This window comes from Oryctolagus cuniculus, chromosome 6 (genome assembly GCF_051225735.1).
Source record: "Oryctolagus cuniculus isolate XC-2025 breed Fujian yellow rabbit chromosome 6, ASM5122573v1, whole genome shotgun sequence".
In the NCBI taxonomy this organism is placed as follows: domain Eukaryota; kingdom Metazoa; phylum Chordata; class Mammalia; order Lagomorpha; family Leporidae; genus Oryctolagus; species Oryctolagus cuniculus.
In genome coordinates this window covers 57,038,279-57,055,408 of record NC_142872.1, presented here as the reverse complement: position 1 = coordinate 57,055,408, position 17,130 = coordinate 57,038,279, and the positions used below count along the sequence as shown (strand labels likewise).

General features: G+C 52.6%; 1 protein-coding gene across 4 annotated transcripts in view; it reads left to right on the top strand.

Annotated features, from left to right (window-relative positions):
* Window positions 1-17,130, top strand: part of SLIT3 (slit guidance ligand 3) — a 642,447-nt gene that overhangs the window by 525,871 nt on the left and 99,446 nt on the right. For all 4 annotated transcript variants that reach the window (XM_002710368.6, XM_089335062.1, XM_089335061.1 and 1 more), the window contains 2 exons: window positions 3,062-3,133; window positions 6,960-7,031. In XM_002710368.6, coding sequence (XP_002710414.4) covers window positions 3,062-3,133; window positions 6,960-7,031 — 144 coding nt within the window. The remainder of the gene's footprint in view (window positions 1-3,061; window positions 3,134-6,959; window positions 7,032-17,130) is intronic.

The following is a 17,130-nucleotide window of genomic DNA, read 5'->3' as shown; positions in this document are numbered from 1 at the left end:
GCCAAGATGGCGGGTTAGGACTGCTCTGCATTCTCCTGCTGTCGGGTGGAGCAGGCTTCCCAGGACTTCCTGGTGTCTCATGCATATTTCCGGCTTGACCCCTACAACCTCTTGAATTTGCCATCTCTGTTCTGAACAGTTTGGTCATCAGGGGACTGAGCAGGGTCTGATACTGAGCCTAAAGCATCGTGGCCTAAAGTATGAACCAGCAACCACGCCCCTGGGAATCACCTGGGGGGTTGTAAACATGCAGACTTCCAGCCCCTCCCTGAGCCGCACAACTCTCACTCTCTGTGGGTACATTTTTAAGATTCGTTTTTATTTTCTTTAAATGAGAAGAGAGGTGGAGATCTTTCATTTGCTGGTTTACTTCCCAAATGCCCACAGCAGGCAGGCATGGGCCAGGCCAAAGCCAAGAGCCTAAAAGTTAGTCCAGGTCTTCACTAGGCATGGACTCAAACAATTGAGCCATCATCTGCTGCCTCCTTAGCAGGAAGTTGGATTAGGAGTGAAGCCTGGACTCGAACCAGGCCCTCCAGTATGGGATGTGAGTATTCTAAACAGTGACTGGATCACTGCACCAAGCATCCTCCCCTGCTGGTGCATTTTAACAAATACCCTCATGAGATTTGAGCGCCACTGGTCAAGAGCAACCCCAATGCCCAGGTTCAGTTCTAGGGCCACCTCACTGTGGATTGGGGTGAGGGGGTCAAGCGCCAAGGCCAGTGAGCTGCTGAAGCCTTCCTGTCCATGCCACTACACCGGTGTCTGTCACGTGAGATGGCAGGAAGCTGAGAGTCGGGAGGCTTGAGATGCCCACTTCTTTAATGGGCGGTTGAATCATTTGTGGCTCCAGGGCCCTCGTCTCTCAGCGTTGCTGTTTCCTTCCTGCAGAGTGAAGAATTCAGAGTGTACCCTGTGATCTCATTTACTCATAGAATCTTAAAAAGTCAGGTCCACCGAAGCAGAGAGTGCAATGGTGGCTGCCAAGGGGTGGGGGCAGAAAGGTGGAGATCAGGAAGATGTTGATCCAAGCTGAAAGGAAAAAGGTCAGGAGATCTATGGTGCAGCATGGTGACTGTAGTTTACACAGTGCATTGTGAACTTGAGAATCACTGGGAGGCTAGATTTTAAGTATTCTCACTACAAAATAAATGAGAAGTATATGATGTAATGCATATGTTAAACCTTTTGATTTAGACATTCCACCATGAATACAAATTTCCAAACATCCTAAATATATACAATTTAAAAAAATGGAAAACAAGATAAAGTGACCACCAGCATTGATTCCCAGCTAAACTATCACTTCTCCAATTCCCACTCTCCAGCGGCTCCAAGACCACAAGACATCTCCCCTCGTGCTGTAAGGTGGGATGAGCCTAAAGGTTTAGCTGGAAACCAGTTTTTCTTCCCAGAGCTGAATGAAGCAGAGAAACCCCCCTCCCCCCCGCCCCCATCCCCCCCCCCCCCCCGCACTGGCACCAAGAACCCTGCCCCATGCTTGAGGTCTAAGCACCTGGAAAGGATATTGTGCAACCTGGGGGAAAGAGACAAGGCAGGCCCCATCACAGGCCTGGTATGAACAGACCCCAAGTGTTTGCCAGGAATGCTTTGCTAGGCAGCCACGCCAAGGACAAGCAAGATTAGAATAATCCCAGGTATTTGCTTGCTAAGACCCTTATACAAAAGAGGAGCGCAGGAGAAAAGCCCAATGTAAGCTGAAGAGTTTGCGAGCACAATCTGCGGATTTGTTAGATACGACCTTGCCAGCTAAGGGGATAAACCAGGCAGCTGTGCCCAGGGAGCCTTAACCTATGATGTGTCTCCAGATTGACAGGCTTTGGAAAAGGGGCGGGGAGAGAGCAGAGGCCCAGGCAAAGGCTGTGGCCCAGCCCTTTTGAAGGCTGTTAGAGGAAGGTGGGAAAACAGACCCCTGGAGAGGCCGGTGCTGGCACTGCAGAGGCCAGGAGCTGGGGCCTGGCTTCGCTGGAGGATCTGCTGGGATGTGCTTTCGTCTCCATATTTTCGTGTCTGTTCCCCTTCGGCCCTGCAGGACCCCAGCCCTGCCTCTCCTGCAGAAAAGCAAAGACGCATTGATTGATTTTGTTCGAGAAAGAGAACCGGCAAGGTTTGTTGTCGCAGGAAATTGGAGCAGCTCCTCTTCCTGTGACAGAGGCCCAGAAGTCATCCTTGAGCTAATAATGATTGTGAGAGAAAGAATTTCCTCTCCACGAAGCGCCATCAGGGAGCCGAGTTTTCAGTAGTCACCACGGTGCTGGGAAGTGGACAGCCTCTCAGCCTCTGGGGTCACGAAGACCCCTCGGCCCCTGTGAGGCCGGACTGGCTGACCCGTGGCCCAATGTTTGTCACATCCCTCTAACACGCACCATCCTTCTCACTGACATTGCCCTAAGCCTTGGGTGTGACAACCTCCCTGGGTCTGCTCCCACATGGGGAACGCTGCCAGCCAGCCACAGAAACACGTCTCAAAGACACCCGAGCACCCACGAGTCGCTTCCGTCACACTGCCCAGACAGGGAACAAACAGAGCCTTAAGTCACTGCTCAAAAACTCCTCTTGGGTCATGGAGGAAAACTCACTGGAGAGGTGAGATGGCTCCAGACTTACTGGGAGAAAAGTGGGTCTTTGCTGGAGCACAAGGCAAGAAGACGGTGCTTACAGGAGCCTGGCCTGCGGGTGGGTGAGGGCCGGTTCCTGGTTCATCTGTGCTGCTCATTGCTGGGTAATAAGACCCAAGAGAGAGCCCAAGTTGACTGGACATGCTTTTTCCACCCACACAGTCAAGCTTGTGTGTCCGTGGTCTTACGGCCAAGCTGAGGTGCCATGGGTGAGTAGCCATGCGGGCGTAGGCTCCTTCCTCACAGGGCAGTGGAACCAAAGCCTCTTTCAGCTTCTTCTCGTGCCGTAGGAACACATTGGTTGATCTGTTAATTAATCCTTAGCCTTCTGCACGCCTGGGGCGCCTGGCTTGCATGCAGCAATGATTGTTATCACGCCGTTGCGCCGTGTTCTCAGCCTTGCCCGTTCATCTTTGCAGAGACATCAGCAAGAATCAGATATCGGACATCGCGCCAGATGCCTTCCAGGGCCTGAAGTCACTCACGTCGCTGTAAGTGGGGCCAGACTGGGGGGGGTGGGGCGGGGGTGGGAAAGTACCATGTCCGCATTTCTCCGAGGTCTTTATCAAGGCTTTATGTTCCCTTACGCACTTGTGGCAACCTGGTAAAGGAAACAAATATTTCTCCCAGGGAAATTGATCTTGGGGAATATTTCTACAACCCAAATGCATTATTTTTATTGATTAAGTGCCCAGCAGCTTTCCCAGTTATTGGCGTCTAATTCGAATGCTTCTTGCACACTCACCTCGCTGCCCCCTCCTACCCTGCACAGCGCAGCAGCGCCCCCTCCAGGGAGAATGCCGGGAGAGAATTGCAATGCGCTTTTATTACAAGGCGCCCATTTCTTCTCACCCCATCTGTGTGGCCTTGTGGAGGGAGGCACTGATTTCCCTGCACTGAGTTTTTCAGGGATTTTCTCTGGACCCACCTTGTAGCCATTGGTCTGAATGAGTATCCCGTGGCCCTTGCTCTCCTGGGTTGGGAAACCCTTGGGTGTCCCACTTGGATCCACCCCCAGGGGATCCAAGACCCACAGGGGCAGGAAGCTGTGGGGTTGTATTCCATCAGACTCCCTGTGTGGCCTGGGGAGGTCACTTGGGCTTCCCGTCCACAAGAGGGACTGCAGTACATTTCCTCCCTAACATAGCCAATGATACTCATGCTTAGAGTAATAACAGTAGCAGCCCTTAATGAGCGCTCACTGTATACCAGGGACTCATCTATGAATCTTAAGGATTGAAGTCTCACAGCAACCTTAAATATAAAGTCTATAGTCCTCTCTCTTTGACAGTTGAAGAGATTGGGTAACATACGCTCCACAAAGGCAGGATTTTTTTTTTTTTGGTTTGTTGGTTTGTGGTTTTGTTTGTTTTTGTTTTGTTGTTGTTGTTTTACATTATTTGAGAGACAGAGTGAGAACTCCCATTTGCTAGTTCACTCTGCAAATGCCCACAACAGCCATAGCTGGGCAGAGACTGAAGTCAGGAGTCAGGAACTCAGTCCAGGTCTCGCATATGGGTGGCAGGAATCTGACTAGTGGAGCTGTCACTCCTGCTGCTCTGAGTCTGCGTGAATAGAAAGCTGGTGTTGGGAGCCGCAGGCAGGAGTTGAACCCCACTCCTCATGTGGGATGTGAGCATTTAACCAGCGCCTTAACCACTGGGCTAAACACCTGCCCCATGACAGGATTTGCATCTGTCTTGTTGATGACTGTATCCCTGGCATGTCAAACTGTGTTTGATGTATAATTATGATACAAAAAAAAAAAAAAAAAAAAAAAAAAAAAAAAAAAAAAAAAACAAGCTGTCCGGGTTCAGAACCCACACTCTTGTAGTCCATGCTGTGGACGCTGTAATATAACATCTAACAAAGATTTCATTGGCTGGCAGTATTGACAGCATCTCGTACTAACCCTTCCAGGCCCCCAGCACCAGCTAGGCTGCTCTGAGGGAAGCTGGGTGTATTTTGCATCTCTTTGCAACCTGTTTGCCTACGTTATGAGTGAACAGGTAACAAAATGCACCCTTACCCCACCCCAGTCCGTCCCCCTGGGAGGGGCTGAGACTAGGGAAGCCTTGGATTCAGCTGCTGCCTGCTGCTTGCAGAGTAAATTAGTTTCATTTATCGAATAGAACATCTGGCTGGGATATCAAAGACAGGACTGTATGTGAGATTAGTGTCTGCTTATTGTCCTGCAGATCCCGGAGGAGGAGGGAGAGGGGCCGTCTGCTGCCAGGATCCTCTCTCCCGCCCCTCCTCCCCACTCCCTGGGCCTGGCTTTCTCCAGCCCGGACTTGGGAGCAGCAGTCTGAGGGCACTGAGAAGCTTCCTGCCTTGCAGGAAAGGGAACTCAAGCTCGGTTGCCAAGCGTGAAATTGACATGCCACTAACCGATTCTGAAATGTTGTTTGGGCGCTGTTAAGTGGAGTGGCCTTCACCCCCGTTCATTTCTTCATCTGTTTAGCCGACACCTACTATGTACTGAGCAGCAGATCAGACTCCAAGGTGGCAGTGAACTGCACAGACCGGCCCCGTGGAGCTTGCTGTTGGACATAAACACCCAATCCCAGCTCCGGGGTGACCCCAGTGAAGGGGTGCCGAGCCTTCATCCCATTCCTGTTCATTCACTCACTCATTCATTCAACAAATACTTATTGTGCAGACCCTGGCCTTGTGTTCTGAACGCCACACAGCCATGAATGAATGGGCCCTTCGGTGTCACCAGGGGCCTGCATTCAAGGGAACTGGGATGGAAGAAAGCAGGGGACATAACAATTAACACTACATATATGAGTGATGCGTAGCACTGACAGAGAGGTGGGTGCTATGAAGAGATTAAAACAGGGTCACCAATAGGAAGAACTTTAACTGAAATATGTAGAAGCCGCCCTTGCCTGGCCCGCTTTCTCCCAGCCTGGCCCGGGTAGTCCACCTCAGGTCTTAGATGGGACTCTAGGTGTGTGTGCCCCCAGGCAGGTGCGCCTCAGCCCATGGGAGCCTGCCGGAGGGTGCTTGTGGCCCACCTGGCCTGGGATGTCCTGTCCTGAGGCTTCGCAGGTGCATGAGGACCCCGCTGCCCCCAGCCCCCAGCTCCGCTGTCCCTTCCAGCTCCTGCCACTCACTGCAGAAGGTGAGCAGTGACATGACTACACTTGGCACAGTGAACAGTGGGACATTAATATGAATTACAAATGTGTGCCTGAGCCATCACGCTGACTTTTATTTAGTCATTAATTTGTTGAAACATTAATGAAACACAGCCGCAGGCTGAGCGAGACGCTCACTCTCCCTCCTGGTGGCGTCTGGAAAACGGGGGGTTTGGTTTATGGCTCCCATTTGCCATTTCTTCCTCCTAATATTTTGCCTCCTCACGATCTGGGTGGGGACTGCGTATTGCATTCGTTCCCTGCACATCAGGACCTGAGATGGGATTTGTACCACATCCTCCTCACCTGGGTTCCCTCAGCCACGGAGGAGCAGAGGAGGCTGGACCCTAGCGACACAGACCCTGTGCTGTGGAAGGGAGCAGTGAGAGGCCAGCCGTGCTGAGGATGAGCAAGGACCCGGCACAGAGACCCGCCGCGTGCTGGGCTGCAGAGGGAGCCCCGGGAGATTCCTACCCCAGGCTTCATAAGTCACTGCACATTAGAGAAACAGCGGTGTGAGGGACACCGCAGCCCTGAAAGACAGAGGGGCCAAAGGGTTCCGGGTTCCTGAAACTCAAAAAGTAGGAAAAGTAAACAGGAAGTCACAGCTGCCATCACTCTGAGACCAGCACGCTCCCTTGTCTGTCCTGAGTGATCCAGGCCTGGCTGTATGGTCCCTAAGCCGTCTGAAGATGGCCCCAGATACCCAAAGCTCTGTCTGGGTGGATGATTAAAGAAGTCAGCTCAGGAATTCCTAGGATGCAACGGGATATTAAAAGGAAACGTTCTATAGGCTGCGCTCTACCTAATCAATACCCATTGAAGACACAGGGCCGGCGGCCTCCCACACGGCGGATTTACTGCCAGGGTGTGAGTCACGTTAGAGGCTGAGGGAGACACCACAAAGGGACTGCGTTTTCCTGTTGGGAGAGATTTACTGGGCAAGGCAGCCTGGGAGCGAAGCAGGACGGAGCCCATCGCTGCTCTGCTCCCGGCAGCATGGCCCTGGCCACGCGGACCTCCCCCGCCGGGCTGAGAAGCGGCAGGGAAAATGAGGGGCCCCAGGCAGGAGGTGTCCTGAGATCCTGCCTCCCCCCCACCCCGAGCACTCCTGTGTGAGGGGCTCTACTGGCCTCACGTCGCGGTGACTGCCGTCTCTGCTCTCTTGCAGGGTGCTCTATGGGAACAAGATCACCGAGATTGCCAAGGGCCTGTTTGATGGGCTGGTGTCCCTGCAGCTGCTGTGAGTAGGAATCCTGATGCGTTTGCCTTTCTGGGGCCCCGCGGCAGGCTTGAGCCCTGCTCTGGAGAGTTCTTTAGACTTCATGCACACCACAAGGGGGGAGAAGAATGGGAGCTGTGTGTACCTCACCTCCATTGCTGCTTTTGGGTGGACGGGGAGCTGGGGAGTTGCCAGTAGGAAGCCAAGGTCAATGTGCACAAACCTGAGTGAGCCAATCCAGAACTATGGCCCAGGTGTGAGTCACTAACCATGGGTTTGGGCTGGAAACCAGGGAAGTGAGGAACCCTTCAAGAGGAGGAATCTTGCAGGGTGTGCTAAGAATTTAGAGGAGGAAGACATTGTCACACCCAGTCCCAACGCCACCGCCACCACCGCCACCGAGGCCAAGGTGAGGCCGAGCTGCTGATGGGCGCGTGACCTTGAAGCAGGCAGGGGTGGGGGTGAGATAAAGGAAGAGAGGAAATCGGTCACCGAGGTGACTCTTTCTAGGTAAGAGCTGGCTGAGGGAGGAAGTGTTTATTTAAGTGAAAGGATGATTTATTTGCATGTATTTCATTCTGGTCATTTGAGCTTAAATGTTTGAAGAAGATAATTGAAGTCTGATGTGGAGAAGGAAGGAAAGGAATTTCGCCGATACTGTACTTGAAGCCTTTATGGTTGGGAGAGAATCGTCTGTGGGGTGTGGCTGCGTGGCTGGGGCAGCCCCAGGCACGTTCTGTGACTGTGTGGCTGTGTGGCTGCGTGGGTGCAGATGCGTGTGCCTCTCTGCTCCGTGACCGCTATGATTCCTCTTGGGGGCAGGAGCTGATCTTGCAGTGGGAATACCCTATCGCAGAGGGGGAAGTGACTCACGCTCAGCACACAGCACAACAGGAGTAGAGCTGACGTGGCCAGGTGGTTCAGGAGCCTCCTGGCCTCGGACTCAAAAAGGTTGTGTCTGCACACACGTGTGGGTCTGAGCACAGATGCATGTGTGTGTGTGCATGTATCTTTTTAAAATCGCCTCCAGGTCACAGACAGCTAGGAAGAGGCTCAGGGCCTCCCTGCCTCCCCTGAGCAGTATGAGTTTGCAGGCCAGAGAGTCTAGCAGGTGGGAGGCGTAGGAACGGGCCTGGAGAGAGAAATGTGGCAACGTGTCTTGCGTGGTTGACGCCCAAGAACTCTGCAAGGAGGAGGAAGTGAGACTTTTCCTCCAGCCCTTCCCACCTCAGCACTTCACTCCCTACTCTGGCCTTATCCACTAAGACCTTCCCCTAGGACAGCAGAATAATGCTGGGATGAGACGCTTCAGCAAGTCTCCGGGCAGCAGATCTGCCCTAGCAGTAGTCAGGTTTGTCCATTGAAGGTGAAAGCAAGAGAGAGAGGGAGAAAGATTCTTTCTCAGCATCTCATGTCTCTGTCTCTCCACTGGTCTTGTTCTGTGTGTCTCCGTGTGGGCATTTCATGCTCACAGAGCCACCCATTGGGGCTGTTTGTTAGGATCATGCAGCAGGGCTCTGCGGAGAGCTGGGTGTCTCACAGAGAGTGCTCTTTGCTTACAGCAGGGAAACCGTAAGTCATAACTACCACGGCGAGGCTGGCCACTGGGGATATCGGTCCCCTGAGAGCAGAGCACCAGCAGTGTCCTCCTTCAAGTCGGCTTGGGGCGCTATAGCTCGGCAGGCTGCTGGGGATCTCCCATTACAATCTGTGCGTTTAGATATGGGGGAAATATAGATGTAGATCAAAGTGCCTAGCACTTAAAGATTCTACAAATGCGAATTTTCAGAAGAAATGTGTCCCAGCTCCAAGCTGACAGCAGTCATGAGGCTAACAAAACTCATAGAACGTGGCATGGACTGGGAAGGGCAAGGCTGGTTGAGTCGCCATTTTGAGCAGATGGAAGTGAGTAGCACCTGTCCCCGCATCGAGACCAGGAGTTGACACAACTCTGCACAGACTGACTTTCCTTCAGGCCTCGAGTCACTGTCACTGGGTTTTGACCTGCTGCCCAGCAGTTGGAAAGCAGGTTCTGATTAGATCCCATTCCGCGTTCAGCCCACTGTGGATTGGATTTCTCCCCGTTAGAATGGAGACGCTCAGATAAGAAGGTTCTGATTAGAATACAAGTCTGGGTGATTTGCTCCCCCTTGGACTCTGAGCCTTGCTGTGAGAGGTTTGTGTCTTGCTTCTTCTTTCTTCTCTCGGGTTCTTGGCAGATCACCAGGCAGTGCTGTGTGCCGGACAGTGCCTTTCTGGCCTTTGCAGAGCTGTCAGTAGCAACAGGGAAGGCTGTGGTTGCTTGTCCTGCCCTCTGCCCTCTCTGTTTCTCAGAATTTCTCAGTCTTCCCCCCAGACACGCCCCCTCCAGCATGGGAGATTGTCTGGGCAGGTGGCCAACATGAACAGTACAGTGTCTCAGAGTTTCTCCATCACTACAGCACATGAGACTATTTGGACAAGCTTTGGCAGTCCTGGGAGATGCACCTACATCTGGTCCCCTGTCCTCTGAAGCCTCACGAGGGTTACCTTCTTTAGTCTAAGCTCTAAAATCTTAGCGTTTGAAGGAACCCGGCCGCGCTAAACACAGCCTCCACTTAGCTGGTGCAGAAATCCCTCCCATTCCCTCTGGGACAAATCTGCCTACTGTCCACTTTGCTGATGCTGTCGATGGTTTCTATAAGCCCTCCCGGCATAGTTAGAAGGTTAGAGGGTTCTCATACTAAACCTCAGACATAGCTTCTGTCATCAGGAGTTTGGAAGTGGATAACAGGTCTCCCTGTAGCGTAAAGGCTCACTTCCCGCAGTCTGTATCATATATGCCTGCACTCCTTTTTATGCCCAGCACAATGTGTCTCTGGAGGGGATGCACAGCAGTCTACCATCTTCCCTGCTTAACACAGGCACCAGGAAGGGGACTGAGTGCCCATTTGGATAGCAGGAAGTGTGATTAGAGCTGAAATATCCCATCCAGAGACATCTCAAAACCCAAGGTTGGAACAGGGCTTATCGGGGAGCACGTATCCCAAATCCAGAGATGGAAGCAGCTAAATGACCAGAGAAATAACCTGTCCTCATCTCACACACACTCTATCCTCCTCGCTGGAGGCCCAGAGCCAATGGGGCTGCTCCCTTCCCTTCCCCTGCCCACCCAGGGTCATGGGCTCCTAGGACATCTGCGGAGATGGTGGTCCTTTGTGGGCAGCCAGCCAGCAAACTCCCATGTCCCTCGCCTCATACCGCAGAGGTCTGTACTCCCTAGAGCTGGAAAAGTGGTCAGTGTGTCCCCAGGGCTGCCATCTCCTCCTCTGTGCAGCTGCAAGCTGCGTTGTCACAGCTCCTCCTGCCACTGCCCCGAGGGATAAAGACCACTCACTTAGTGCTCACTGATTGCATGGCACACACTGGAAAGTCACTCAAGTAGAGAGGGCAGCCAGTTGAGGTGGAAGCTTTTAGACCTGCTCTGGGAGGTCTTAAACCAAACCAGACTGGAACAAGTTCAGAGAACCCAGGCACCTGTTGTTCAATTTTCTTGGAAGGCAGACAAGACCATTTGAGGCCTGTAAAGTCTGCCAAGCAACATGCCAATTATAGAGCAGTGAACAAACTTCACTCCCTGTAGCTCACTTTCCCCACTGTGCCACAGGAACCACTTACTATTGTATCTAATAATAGCGGCTGAAATTGATTGACTACTGAATAGTCTCAGGACCAGTGCTGAGCCATTGCACATGTATCCTGCCATTGAATCGTTACAAAAATGCAAAGAGAATGCTATTATTGACAGCCTATTTTGCAGATGAGGAAACTGAGGGTTAAGGAACTTGACCATTGTTGCTCAGCGTGTCAGTGACGGAGCCAGTGTTGGAACCTGGGCGATCTGACTCTAAAGTCCTTTCTCCCAGAGAATTCTTTAGACCCAGTCACAGGCAGATCTGCAGAGCCTGCTTTATGATTTGCAGAATGAAATACCTCACTGGCTTAAGCCAAGGGAAAGGTGCTGTGGAACAGTTAGTCACCTCTTCTTGTTATGGGCTGCCGTCTCGCTGGAGCTCTGTGGTTTGTTGTCATCAGCCACTAGTGTGTGCCCTGAGCCCTTCCTATGTGAGAGCCTCTTGTTTGTAGTGGCCCAGCAGGGTGGGGTGACGAGAATGCCCTCCTGCAGAAGCGGGATGATGTGGTAGCGCCTTCCCCGCCCCGTGCACCTGCTGCTTCCTGAGGAAAGCTGCCAGGGAGACTTACATTCTGGAATCATTTCATGCTTGGTCATGGAGAGAGTGGTTCACCATTTTTTTTTTTTAAGATTTATTTATTTGAAAGGCAGAGTTAGAGGCAGAGAGAGAGGTCTTCCATCCATTGGTTCACTCCCCAAATGGCCGCAATGGCTGGAGCTGGGCCGATTTGAAGCCGGGAGCCAGGAGCTTCTTCTGGATCTCCCATGTGGGTGCAGGGGCCCAAGGGTTTGGGCTATCCTCCACTGCTTTTCCAGGCCATAGCAGAGAGCTGGATTGAAGCAGAGCAGCCCGGACTTGAACCAGTGCCCATATGGGATGCTGGCACTGCAGGTGGCAGCTTTTCCTGTTACACCACAGTACCAGCCCTTGGTTTACCCTTCTTTTTTTGACAGGCAGAGTGGATAGTGAGAGAGAGAGACAGAGAGAAAGGTCTTCCTTTTGCCGTTGGTTCACCCTCCAGTGGCCGCCACGGCTGGCGCACTGTGGCCGGTACACCGCGCTGATCTGAAGGCAGGAGCCAGGTGCTTCTCCTGGTCTCCCATGGGGTGCAGGGCCCAAGCACTTGGGCCATCCTCCACTGCCTTCCCTGGCCTCAGCAGAGAGCTGGCCTGGAAGAGGGGCAACTGGGAAAGAATCCGGCGCCCCAACCGGGACTAGAACCTGGTGTGCCGGCGCTGCAAGGCGGAGGATTAGCCTATTGAGCCGCAGCGCCGGCCTGGTTTACCCTTCTTAAAGGAGATTCACAACCAGGTGGCAACCAGATAGCAACAGGACCACCCTACTAGCTGTACTGGGAGGGAAGGGACAAAATGAGCCACAGTGGATGGGGTCACTCAGGAAACAGCTTCCCCTCTCTGGTCTCTCAGAATCTCAGCTTTCCTCTGATTCCCTTAGGAAGATCCACTGCTTACCCCCTATTCCCCGGGTCTTCCTGGGCCTTTGGAGTAGAAAGAGGTCTTGTTTTTCTGACAAACCTGACTGTGGGGCTGCATGGACGTCAGGAATCACCATGACAACGCACAGCCTGTGACAAGCAGTGCGGTCGCTATCAGGAGAGAAGGGAAGAGATATCTGCCCCTTGATGGGACTCAAAGGGCTCTTCCTATTTCTTCTTGCGGGGGGGCGGGGTTAGTATTATGTTGTCCAGTGCACTTGTTCACAAGCACAAAGAAGATTCTGCACAGGACCAGAATTCTTCCATCTTGGCACCAGGCATCACTAGGTTGCTCCCCAGCTCCAGCCTCAGCGGGTGGCTGGCGCTCAAAGCAAGTGCCCAGCTTTCATGGGGGAAGACTGAGAGCATAACTTTGTAAGGTGAGGGATAGTCCTTACTACAATGAATGGATAAGGAAATTCAGGATGGCAGAGGGTTAATTCCAGAGAAATTAAGAGGCGGCAGACGTAGTAGTGTCGGAGAGCTGACTCTAACCTGCCACTTCACCAAGGATCCTGAAGACCTCCCCTAACTGGTCTCTCCTAGTAGTTTATACCAAGGTGCAAAGGTGACCAGTACTTCCAGAGCCATTTTGGAAATAACCAAGGATGTTACAACCAATTCTTTAAAAATTGTTCTCCTGCTAGAGGAGAATCTATATGCGATGCCAGATGGCTGTGGGTGCCATCTTTTTCTTCCCACATACGAGTACCTGCAACAGAGTGTTGGTGAGACAGAAATTGATTCTTCAGCCTCGTTTTAGGAAAAAGAGGTGCAAGGAGCATCCCTCTTGGCGGGAGCCTAGGCCTTCTCCTATTCCCAGGGTCTTTGCTGGAAAGGCCACACACTCTTTCTTGACATCTATTTTCTGAGAAGAACTTGCACTCCAGAGTGGAGAGTAGGCCTTTGGCATTTCCAGACAAACAACGTAGCAGTAGGAGGAGTCGTCCCACCAGGTCTTCCACAGGCCCACGGGCAGGTGTGGAGCATATAACTGCCATGCAGCATGATCGCTCTGGGCGCAGAATCACCACAGTTGCCAAGGTGATTTTAACACAATCTATCCTTACACCTAGACCCAGATGTTTGTTCTCTCCAAACCCTGTATCCAAGGCCTTGGAGTCCCCGGGGGCATCCTCACCGAGGATGGATGTGAGCAAGAGCAGTGGCCAGCTGTGCAGCCTCCCTCGTCTTCTACCCCATTGGCCTTTGCAGGGAGGCTGTGCATGGTGGGCTGATCAGACTGGACTTTAGTTTCCTCCTATAGAACATCTCCCCATGTACCTGGACCCTGAGTGATGAAGCTGCAAGCTCACGCTAGTGAAAACAGCTGCGACTACCCTGACGGGGCAGTCAGGCCCCCTGGGAGAAGGACTTGCATCACTTGATCCCTTCTTAGCCTAGCCTGTGAGTAGTTCATGTTCCCCCTGAAGTCCAGCCTTGGGACTCTTTCCTGCCTGGGTTTTCCTGAAGGCAGTAAATAGCCCCTGGAAGGGATTCTCTGGGAGCAGCGTGGTTGCATTGGGCAGTCAATGGGCTGAGCGCTAATAGCTCTTGACGTGGATCATATGCAGGAGCCGCAAGTGCTCCGAGAAGAGGGGGCGGCGCTGTGTCTCCTAGCACTAGCACACGGAAATAAATTTAGAAGGTGATGCATGTACTCTCCCACTCTGAGATGTGCCGCTCTCCTGAATTTCCTCCAGCAGGAGCGTGGCTCCTTTGTGTTGTTTTCTTGTAAGATCATCAGTACGTTGAAGGGAATGGCTACAAAGAGGGTGCCTCTACCTCCTGCTGTGAGCACTCCCACCGCCCCTTGGTGAGAGACAGCATCAGGGCAGTCTGATGGCTGGGAATGGATGCTCTGGACTGACATACTTTGGATCCAAATATTCCCCTACCCCTTGCTGGTTGCAGATCCTTGGGCTGAGTTTTTGAAGTTCCCTGAGTCCCAGAAGTGGCATCACGGGTGGAGGTACCATTCACATAGGACTGTGGGCGATTAAATGAGTTATGATTGGGAAGGTGCTGGGCAAGTGCCTAGCCATGTGAAGTGCTTAGCACATTTTACCTGTGAGGTCATGTGGCCCCTGCTGCTCCCTGGATCATCTCAACCTCTTCTTTTTTTATTTATATGACCTCTAAGATTCCTTTGGTGGGTGGATGTGGGAGCAGATGGCCCCGAAAATAGTTGGATCTGCTTCTGGGGAAATGTTTATGAACACCATATGCCCCCAACCACCTGACTCATTGAATCTGTTGGCACACTAGGCTGATGCCTAGTTGGAGCTTCAGAGTTTTCAGGGTGAGTCGCAGGCACCCTGGAGAGTGAGGCAAGCTAGAGTGTCCCACCTTGTGTGAAGGAAGCTGTTGTGTCTGCCTCATCCTTGTCCTCTGGCCTCTCAGGGTACAGCAGAAATTCCAGGCAAGGGGACACGGAGCCGAGCACACCAGCTCCCACATCGACATTTGGACAATGGGCCCCGAAAGTGGGAGCCCTGGTTTGAGCAGGTGCCTGCCACTCAGAAGAGCCCAGCGCTTTGTGCACTGGTAGTCCAGCAAGCACCCGGTGCTGAGTCTCCTTCCCACGAGGAAGGACTTCTCCATGCTAAGAGTCAGCGGGACTTCTGATGCTTCTGCAGGGTCTTCCTGACCCAACCACACCTTTGTCCAGCTAAAGCGTGCCCAGGTGGGCTAGTCGGGCCTTAAGAGACATGGACACTGAGGGGATTATAGGGTTTAGTTGTACTTAAGCAATGAGCCTTGACATCAGCCGGGAGTGTCCCTGACATGGGTGACCTGGGTCAGGTCCATCACCACTCAGAACTTCAGTTCCTCATCAGAAACATGACAACAATCATGCCTCATGGCAGCACATAAGCCGGTGCCTGGGGAGTGCTTTGGAACCCGGCTGGGTGCGGGGCTATGTCATGTCATACCACAGTCACACCTCTGTTCCTCAAAGAGCGCGACCCAGGGCAGATCCAGCAGCTGAAGTGCCTGCATTCCCAGAGGGGAGACGGGTCCCTCCCGTCCGCGACAGAAGCCCATGTGCATAATTCCTGGGACTGCTAAGCTCACTGCACATACAGGGTGAGCACCCTAATGCAAAACCCAAAATGTTTCAGAATCTGAAACTTTACGATCCTTGACATCACGTGCAAGTGGAAAATTCTACCTGACCTCATGTGACAGGTGGTAATCTACACCAAGGTATACTAAAAAATATTGTATACAATTGCCTGCTTCAGGCTACGTGGATAAGGCATGTAGGAAGCATAAATGCATTTTTGTGTTTGGACGTGGGTCCCCCTCCCCAAGATATCTCATTATGTATATGCAAATATTCTGAAATCTGAAAAAAGTCCAAAATCTGAAACATTGCTGGCCTCACACACTGCAGATAAGGGATCGTCAACCTGTAGTTGTTTTCTGTTTTCTCCTTAAGATGGTGCTTTTTTTTTTTAATTCCCCTCCAACACTTGTCTGGATAGCAGATAGCTCATGGCTCCTTTGATGGACTGAGCTGAGTGGCTGCCAAGCCTCCTTCCAAGGCAGAGAGGGCAAAGGGACAGGCTGTTAGATCTTGCTGATGCGGGGGCTAGCCAGCCTGTCCCCGGCATCTAATTCTGGATAAGCAGCTTAATTTTATCTCTACCTGCACCTCTGTGCGGCTCCTGAGGGAGCCGAGCATCCTCAGAGAGGATGAGTGACCGGGAGACTGTGCCCTTCTGTGTTTTCTGCTGCTGCCTGCGCCACGCGCTCTGCACCTTGTGCTATCTGTGCCGAGTAATTCTGCCAGCCTGCCTTGTGTGGATGCCTCACCTCTTTGAAATAACATCCCATGCTGAGATCTAGGCGCCACAGGGAACAGAGAGGCATCTGGATGGGGAAAGGAAGCCTACAGAGGGGCTGCCCGGATACCCTCAGTTTGGATACTCTTTCCAGAGCAGGTTGGAGGGGCCACTTTGCTTTCCCCGTGGCCATCCTCCTTGCCAAGAGTGTAACATTCCCTGCCCCCCAGAACAAGGGACTGAAATTGGGCTTATGAATCTGTACTAGCATCTCAAATCTAAATCCCTACTCTGGCAAGAAAGTTAGAGAGTAGTGTAGACTGGCAAGCAGAGTGTACATCCTATCTAAAGGGGACAGCCACTCCATGGCTACCCCCAGTGCGCCCAGTACTAGTCAGAGTGTCTGAATTTTTTTTTTTTTCAGGAGAAAACAGAAATGGGGGGGTGGGGGGCAGGCACTCATTCTGAACCTGATTACTAAGCCCAAGTGGGTCCTCTTGCATTTTTGTGTGTCTGTGCTCCATAGAGTTCTTCTGTGAATGCCCCCCACCCCGCCCCACATATAGCGTGTGATTAAATAGACCTTGGCTGTAGGCTGATACACAAAGCGCAGGAAATTGTTGGGGGAAATGCTGCCAAGGGGACACACAGATGAGCGGGGCAGGGGAGGCATTGGAAAAGAAGAAGTAAGGCCCCCTGGAGACCTCCTTCCAGCACGCTCCCTGGAAACACGTGACCTGGAGCAAGCCTGTCAGACTCGCAGCCTCAGTTTGCGCACCTGTACCTTGCAAGGCGGGTTCTTTGCAGCCACCTAGGCTACGGCGAGAACAGCTGTGTGTCTGGAAAGCACTTGGGGAAGTGCAGCAGCATTCTAGCTTCTCTCCGCTGCAAGGCGGGAGGACATCTGGGTGGGCCCTGGGGACCGCGCCTGTGATTAGCCAGATTATACAGGCAGTTCTTCTGCTTGTCGCTGCAGCAGCTGTCTGCCTGCATGTGGGGTGCCTGGGGGGACCGCTGGGGAAGGCAGGGCCTGCCGCAAGGAGGGGTGGCATGGGTGATTGAGAACCGGGCAGCCTCACCACTGCCCACGAAAGGGCCCCCTGCTCCTGGTATCACAAGACTCCATTTCGAACTTGTGACTCATTCCTCACCAGGGAAGC